The sequence below is a fragment of the Zootoca vivipara genome, chromosome 4 (genome assembly GCF_965207765.1).
Source record: "Zootoca vivipara chromosome 4, rZooViv2.hap1.1, whole genome shotgun sequence".
NCBI lineage: Eukaryota > Metazoa > Chordata > Lepidosauria > Squamata > Lacertidae > Zootoca > Zootoca vivipara.
Genome location: NC_142587.1, coordinates 24,742,798 through 24,751,481, shown reverse-complemented (window position 1 = coordinate 24,751,481; position 8,684 = coordinate 24,742,798). Strand labels below are relative to the sequence as shown.

General features: G+C 39.4%; 1 protein-coding gene across 1 annotated transcript; it reads right to left on the bottom strand.

Moving 5' to 3' along the window:
- Positions 1 to 2,146: 2,146 nt before the first annotated feature.
- TEX29 (testis expressed 29) lies at positions 2,147 to 8,179 on the bottom strand. The gene is made up of 4 exons (XM_088667571.1): positions 7,843 to 8,179; positions 6,797 to 6,907; positions 4,272 to 4,341; positions 2,147 to 2,243 (listed from the first exon to the last, which is right to left on the bottom strand). Exons 1-4 carry the CDS (start codon positions 8,027 to 8,029, stop codon positions 2,147 to 2,149), a joined length of 465 nt encoding a protein of 154 aa, XP_088523697.1. The 5' UTR covers positions 8,030 to 8,179.
- Between the last annotated feature and the right edge of the window lie 505 nt (positions 8,180 to 8,684).

The window sequence follows — 8,684 nt, the reverse complement described above, 5'->3', positions numbered from 1 at the left end:
CTGAAATATAGATAATGGAATGGTTAAGAGAGGTGGGAAGGAGGGAGAAAAATAAGACCATGGCAAGGAGCCTTGAATAGTCTCAATGCCGCCAACATTTCAAGTTTTCGTCAGAAAATGTTAATGCCAAATGACCTTTTTTCTGAAGGGCGTTTTGAGGAGACCAGGCGAAAAAATCATTTCTGTAATATGGTTACCATAGTGATCAGTCCTTTTTGAAAGGCTGGAGGGGAGGGTGGGAGAATGGATGTACATTTGCAATCAACTAGTGACTATAACAACAAATGGGCTTGATAAAGCAATACTTTGAATTTAATTCCAAGTAACAAGGATAGCGGGGAAGAAAAGAAGCTATTCAAGGAGGTGGACAAAAGGGACCTTTGGTAACATTTATGATGAACTGGGAAGCATTTTGCTTGAAAAGGATATACTTGAACATAATAGCAGCCAGGTTTCCCAGCTATGATTTCACCATACGTACTGGAATAATGAAACGTGTGATGCGGTGATTCTCAAACTGTGGTGGTTGGGGCGACAGATCCACACCATACATTTAAAGGGCAGGGCTTCCCCCAAAGAATCCTGGGAACTGTAGTGTTTACCCTCACAGATATACAATTCCCAGGATCCTTCACAAACCACAGTTACCAGGGTTCATTGGAGGAAGCCATGTGCATTGAATGTGCTTTGAATGTATGGTGTAGGGGAATCTAGTGCGTCAAGAAACACAAGTGTGCTAAGAGATGAGCAGTTATATGAACATGGGTCCATTGTTCCATCTACCTCAGTACTGTCTACAGCAGCCTTTCTCACCCATGGATTCCCAGATGTTTTCAGACTACCACTACCATAATTGCTGACTGCTGCCCCTGCAGTATGTTAAGTGGGGGGGGGGACAAGTCCCCATTGATTCTAGAATAAAACGTCATGTGTACACACCCTTTGGGAAAGATTTTGAACCAAGCTGCTTCTTTTTTTTTTACAAAATTTTATTTTGTGTGTGTGCGCACCATGCACACACCTTCCCTTCCAACACAACTGCATATCTGCCTCTTAGGATTTTGGGTTTTTTTCTTTTTCTTTTTAACAGCATGTTGCAGCTATTCTAAAGAAAGCACAGTAAGATTTTAAAAGGGACTTGTTTAATAAGACCCTATTGTTTCAGGAGTCAGTGCTGGGCAGGCTCTTAGTAGGCAATGAAGTCATCATGGGCAAATTACGGTAAATCCAGGTTTGGTGTCCACTTCTGTCTTGCCATTCTACAATTCAGTGAGAGCTGAACGGAACAAAATGACTTGATTTAGAATCAATCAAATCCAGAGAGAGCGCGCAATTCTTCTTCTGACATGCCCACTTCTAGCATTAACCCTTTTTGTCTTAATCAGTACTTTGAGTGCTATCTGCTGGAAAGCTAATTGATTGATTGATTGATTGATTGATAATCCACACATTCATAAAAATATATCAAGGTAGTATACAGCATTTAAGAATAAAGTCAGCAATAAGCATCCATTAAAACATAATCAAAACAACAGTCAGTTTTGCTTCTCTCTGTTTCTCTTTATTCCACCTTCAATTCAGTTCTCCGCATTTGTGCAGCAACTCGGGATTTAAAAAAAAACAAACAAAAATACCTCATGAAATGTCTTTAAAAATTTGGTGCAAATTTTTTCCTAACACATTTTTTTGTATGTGATTCTGACTAATGGACACATTTTTACCAGCCATTTCTCCTATTAGGCCTTTCTGAATGTTGTGTTCCTTTTAATGCGTGCAGTTTCTCCTAATGATTGCCTTTTTTTAAAAAAAATTTGGTTGGTTTGAGAACTGCATTGCAAAATTTGGGGGGGGGGAGTGTGAACTTCAAAAGATGGCTGCATTTCGGTTCTCTTACCATTTCGAAAAGTGCAGATTTGATTCATTCAGTTTTATATGTGAAAGTGAATCAGATTTCGCCCCCATCCCTAACAGAGATGGAAGCTGAGCTGGGATCTTAAGTACACTTTTGCTTCTATGAACATGTCTGAATACCATCTTGGACTGCCCTGATGATCACTACTGAATCAAATAATGAGCAAGCATTCAGTAATTGCTTCCGTAGGGCAACACACACACAAAAAACCAGTTACATTTCATATACCTGGAGCTAATCTTCATCAGACTCTGTAGAACTGTCACTTCCATCTGATGAACTTTTCACTTCTTCCTCTAGAGATGACTTTCTCTTTTTACCTGTACAACAACTGTTTTGAAAATTTGTTATTTGCTATTAATAATAACCAGGGTGGATTTGATTTGAATAAAATTGATTTAAATCACGATTTAAATCAAGCCATTAAGAATTGATTTAAATCATTTTTTTACAGAAAGACTCGTTCTTGCTGGTATAATCTATGATTTACAACCAGATGAAGGCTTCATTTTTGGAATAATAAAATTTCAGAGTAGATTTTAAGGTTATATCAAAAATTACTGATTTGGTTATACTATTAGAAGATAGATAATTATGAAATTATTGTGTGGTTGACTGTTTATATTTGGACAACTTTTCTGCTGTACTTTACTGGAAGGAGAAAAATAATCATTTCCTTAGTAACAATTTAAACAATTTAACTACTGAAAAACAATAACATTATAGCATATGTATCCATGTTTGTTAACTGATGTTAAACAATAAAAAGAAAAACTTAGACAGGCTGAGTTTTAGGCACACATGAAAAACTTAAAACAAATCCTTATTTCCTGATGGACTGTAATGTAACTTAAATAGAAAACTAGAAAGATTTTTTTTCCTCAAAAAGCATTTTATTTTAAATAGCCATTTTAAATTTAAATTTAAAAAATCTGTTTTAAATTTTAAAAAATCCGGTTTTTAAAATCATTTTAATCCACCCTGATAACAGTAATAGTAGTACAAATTCCACACTGCACTGTTGGATTAAGGTGGGCTTTATGTTAAACCAGTGGTTTTCAAAAAGTTTCAGGAATCCCTGGATTTTCTCAAAAGCTCATTAGCAGCTCCTCAGCTTGAAGATCAGTAATACTAGAAGAGGCGGTTTTAGGGTAGATTTGTGTGACCATCCTGGGCATTGCGCAGCAGAGGATGCCACAACAATGCAGTAGAACGGAGTGAATAAGGCGGGGTGTGTGTGTGTCAAAATTTAGCATCGCCCAGGGCACCCCCGAAATTTGAGAGCCCAAAGTCCACCACTGATACAGGCCAAGCTTCCCCAAAGATTAAAATTTAAAAACTCATTTTCTATCATTGATCTCACCCTGCAATGTACAGTCCCAATATAATGTTGGGTTGATGCGCTTTTATGTCAGGGGTGTTCCAATGCTTTGCCCTCCAGCTGTTTTGGAGTACAACTCCCATCAGCCCTAGTCCACATGGCCTATGTAGGTGTGTTGGGATCTGTAGTTCACATCATTCAGAAGGCCACAGGTTACCCACACTTTGCTATCTAAGAAACCATTCCAGGGGAAAGCTTACAGGTGCTTCTCGATGGAATGGGACCCTGATCTTACCTGTAGTTGAGCTATTAAGAAACATATTCATACTCTTTTGATGAAAACACACACATAAAACCAAAGAAAATTGCCTTGCTTGTCCCAGTGCAGCATGTTGATGAATTTAGGAATCTAAAGCTTAAGATTCTAAATTTAGAATTCTATATCTTGGTGTGATATATTCCCTGTAAAAGGAAATTTTTAATGTCTACCATTTTATTAGGTTTTCATGTGTGTTGGAAGCTGCCAAGAGTGGCTGGGGCAACCCAGTCAGATGGACAGGGTGCCAATAATAAAATTAATTTATTATTATTATTATTATTATTATTATTATTATTATTATTATTATTATTATTATTTCCCACTCTTCCACATAGTTAGACCACCAAACAAGAAAGTCCCCTCTTCCAGATGCAACCAGTTTAAAATATTACAAATGAACTAAACTTTCTTACAAAGAAAATAAAGGCATTTTATAGGCTCTAGATTGAAATATCCCATTCATTCATTCATTCATTCAGTCTGTCTGTCAGTCCAAAACCTATACCCCTCAACCACACATCTCTCAATCTCCTCCTCCTTTTTTGTGGATCTCATACCTTCTTTCATAAATCAATATGAAGGAAAAAATAAAATCCTGCTCTCCTTTTCTAAACTATAACATTAGCAACGTTTTCTTGGGGCTTAATCTTGGAATATTTTAAGTAACTCATGGGAGGCCGACATTTAGCTAATCAAGTTTGTATAAAGCGTCAACTTACCTATACAGCACAAATATACAGAAGACCACCATGACGATCACTATTAAGCAAATAAATGCTTTCATGTATTCTAAAAATAAAAATGCAACTTTCTTCAAATTTCTGACAGGGTGAAGTGTTAATTTTGAATTTATTTATCTTCTTTATAAAGGACAGCTTTGCTACAAGCATGCAATGGACAGTTACGTGGTCAATACAAGCACTGCAGTTGCCTACCTTACCTTGTGGTCTGTGCCACCGTTTAAAACAGGCCTCAGAGAGTCATCCTGTTCTGCCTAATCCTATAGATAAACTTCCCTTCAAAGCGATTGAAACCATCTTCCGAACTGAAAAGGTACAGTTGACATCATCAGACTTTTCCTGTTTGGCACACTCTTCACTTTAAGAGGAGAGGTGGTTCTCTCATTATTATTATTTTTTAAAAAGGGCCACATTAACCAGGATTTTCCCTCTCCCCCAAAACACGCACACATACACAGCTGTATATTTAGGCAACGTTTCAGAGCTTCATACACAGCCTGTTCGGGCTCATCTAAACGATGAAAGGACTGCAATCATGAATGTTGAAGTCCATGGCCAGCCATTTATCCTGTCTTTGAAGGAGTCAGCTCTTTGAAGCGTTGACGGGTCCAAATAGTATAAAAGATTGCAGTTAAAGCTAAAGAACCAGAACACTTGGACAGCCACACTTGGCTATCTGGTCAGGTTTCCCCCACTATCATGAGATGCATTCTACTTCTATTTAATTTATAGTAATTATTTCTAAATCTGAATTTGCACATATGGATTGGCCTATGTAAATTTTATGCAGATCTGTGTCCTCTGTTTGATGATGTGGTCATCCTACCAGCAGCGCAGATCAACTGAGTTGGGGAGCTGCTGTGGCCAAGGCCCATTTAAGTAGCCAACAAACGAAGCAGGTGGCTCAGACCCTGCCAAGGCCCTGCCAAGTCAGAAGCAACATTCACCACCTCCGACCTAGTGGAGACCCACAACCAATGGGGATGTAGCCCTGAATCCCAACAGACTCTCAACAGGTTTATTCATCTGAGTTCAGATGGGTCCAGCCAGGTTGGAGGCAATCCACACTGCCTCTGAACTGGCTCTGTGCCTCAGAGGCTTATTTGTTTTCACTGCATTTTGTTCTATCCTATATTTCAGGTGGCGCAGTGGGTTCAGGTGGTGCTGTGGGTTAAACCACTGAGCCTAGGGCTTGCTGATCAGAAGGTCAGCGGTTCAAATCCCTGTGATGGGGTGAGCTCCCGTTGCTGGGTCCCAGCTCCTGCCAACCTAGCAGTTCGAAAGCATGTCAAAATGCAAGTAGATAAATAGGAACCGCTACAGCGGGAAGGTAAACAGTGTTTTCATGTGCTGCTGTGGTTTGCCAGAAGTTGCTTTGTCATGCTGGCCACATGACCTGGAAGCTGTACGCCGGCTCCCTTGGCCAATAATGCGAGATGAGCGCGCAACCCCAGAGTCGGTCACGACTGGACCTAATGGTCAGGGGTCCCTTTACCTTTACCTATATTCTCTTTTCATAATTTTCCATGTACCTGTAAACCTTGAATACACTACAAGGCTCTAGGGTTGCCATACTCAAATAGTGGACAGGACTTCTGTGCCTTTAATTGCCCTGCTCTCTTTTGAGTCTGGAAACCTTAAAGAGAAACCAGCAGACCCTTTGCTTGGAAATTAAACAAAGGGTCTGCTGGTTTATCTTTAAGGTTTCCAGACTCAAAAGAGAGCAGGGCAATTAAAGGCACAGAAGTCCTGTCCACTATTGAGTCTGGCAAACCTACAAGGCTCCTTGTTAAGGACTGGAAGGAACAGCTGGGACATTTTGTCTTTCCTCCAGTCACAAACTTCATGGTGCCATGTCTGTCAGTTTGGTAGTGATACAAAACCATTCACAGTACAGTCAAGCTGGTGGATGCAATACTACTATCCAGGTATACATACATAATATATTCATTACTAAATGGAAGAAAAGAGCTCTCCCGCCAGAGAGAGAGAGAGAGAGAGAAACTAGGACTGAGCATGCTCAGTAGCCTTCAGGACCCATGGGGTGTTCATAGTGCCCATTGGAGAGGGGGAAGGAAAAACGGGATGGGTCAATAGGAGTTGCCTTGCTTAAGCCGTGGGATCTTAAAGGATTCTTGAGATAAGGACTTGGGTGTAGGAGAAGTGCACACCATGAGTTTTAAGAAAAGCTCTTCTCCTTGAGCTTCTGGAGGGAAGAAAGGGGAAATGATAAGTTTCCACTTTCCTGCCAACCATCTGCCATCATGCTGTATCACAACTCCTTGTTTTTGTGTAGTAATTGTCAAGTTTTTGTGGCTGTCCCAGGAAAACTGCTTTCTAGAAGCAGCCACAGAGGGGAAATAATAATAATAATAATAATAATAATAATAATAATAATAATAATAATAATAATAATAATAATGTTCTTACTTGAAGAAAGGGGAATTTGCTTTAAAGGTTGGCAACGGGGCTTGAGTTTGGGTTACAAAATTATAGTTACTTACGTGGTACAGCTTTCTTATAGCACGTTTGTTTGTGGAAACAGCACCCCAACTCTGAACACTCAATTCTTGATACATTTTCACGGCATATTTCATAAAAGGGGAATTCACATACTTCAAAAAAGAGAAACACCCAAAGGCCCAAAATGAATTGCAAGCATGATCTTTTAAATATATCTATGCAAATAAGTTAAGAGTTTTGCACTGCTGTTCTGTTTGTTTTAAATAGATTACAAGCTGCATTCAATAGCCTTAATCCTAAAACCTTATACTGTATCAAAACTTTTTGCACATACGTGGATCTGTCATGTTCCCATATGACAGGGAAACCTCACTTCCCACAAAATTTCTGTGTCAGGTGGGAATGCCAACAGCAGACATTGCACACAGATTTCCATGCTGAAGTTCAAAAGCCCCTTTGCTCTTGTATGTGTTGTCCACTTGCATGGACTCTTCCCATTTTTAACAGATTTATATGTGGTTGCCACCAGAGGGAGCTCCCTAGCAGATAATATAACACCTGCACAACTTTTGCCAGACGTCTTATGGTGGCGGCCTCAGTTGGAAAGAATGACTGAAAACTTTTCCTGAAATTTAATCATCATTGTTTCAGCCAGGAACAGCACAGCCAACAGCAAAATTAGTCCACAAATGTTGTAAAAGATGCTTGTTTCTAGCACGATGCCCCCCAACCCCCCTTTGCTTGATCTGCTTGAAAACATTTATTTTACTTATTCCATTAAGGACTTCCAGCAGCGAGGCATAGCTGAATAGCTTTCAAACACAGAGCTAGGGAAGCAGCTTGTGTTGCTGTAGTAAAGATTGTTTTATTATGAGCAACAGGTTAAATACAACTCTGTACTATTAAAACACACATAAAAACCAAGGTTTCCGGAACATTTCCTGTTTAACTTAATTTGTTCTGTATCCCAACAGTGAACATGAATATAGTGCAAAGTTAACTTGACCATCTCTTGCAAAATGCCATCTTATTATAGGGTACTTTAATCAGTTCATGGCAGCAAGGCAGTAGTTTGCTAACATCTTACCTGCAAACCCATAACGGAGGAAATTGGTATTTCGTTTTTCCAGCCGATGAGGCAAGGGTGGAGATTGAATTGCCCTGTCCAACTTCAGAGGTGACTGAACACACAAGCCAGGAGGAGACCACAATGTTAGGCAACAGATTAAGAAAATAAGCCTTGGATTCTGCCCAAGTTCTTCGAGGTCTTTCATTAATGGGCTTAATTATACTAATCCGTAAAAAAATATTTAATGCAGTCATGTAAACAAAACAAAAAACCCGGTTACATTCTTGTGGATTTGCCAACAGCTTTAATTCGTAAGTTCTTTCAGGAAAAAAATATGCAATATTTTGGTGCCACTATTTCCATACATTTAGCAGGTGGCTGATCTAGCTAGTGTAGAAACCTGCCTTGACCCCTCTCTGATGCTTTCTCTCCACCAAGTCTGACAGATGATCTCCCCGCTGTCATGGGGAACAACTTAAGGATGCTGAAAGTTGTGACATCACAGTTGACTGTGTGTTGTCATTAAACTGGTTGCCTAGGGTACTGAAGGTTGAGAGGATAGGGATATGGAAGTAAAAAATGCAACACAAAGCCTGAGCAAAGGAAGAAGGTGAGGTTTGTAGCTCTCCCCGGACTCCTGAAAAACTGCCCATGGCTTGGAGAAGTTATCTCTTGAGGAGGCTGTACCACATTGTCCATACAAGGTGCACTAAGTCAACAGGAATTGAGCATGTTTATTCAAAACCTGCCAAGGAGTCCAATTCCTTTTGTTGTCTTTTTAAAGAGTTTGTAAAAAGTTCCCATTCTAATAGCCAAAAGGTTTGCAAATAATTTATAATCATTATTTAAAAATTAAATAG

Excerpts from the sequence above, each read along its gene's own strand:
- TEX29 (XM_088667571.1), bottom strand. The coding sequence starts at position 8,029 with ATGAAAGACCTCGAAGAACTTGGGCAGAATCCAAGGCTTATTTTCTTA. Across the intron at positions 6,908-7,842 it reads CCTCCGTTATGGGTTTGCAG|TATGTGAATTCCCCTTTTAT; the intron begins GTAAGATGTTAG and ends TCTTTTTTGAAG. Across the intron at positions 4,342-6,796 it reads CTATAAGAAAGCTGTACCAC|AATACATGAAAGCATTTATT; the intron begins GTAAGTAACTAT and ends TTTTATTTTTAG.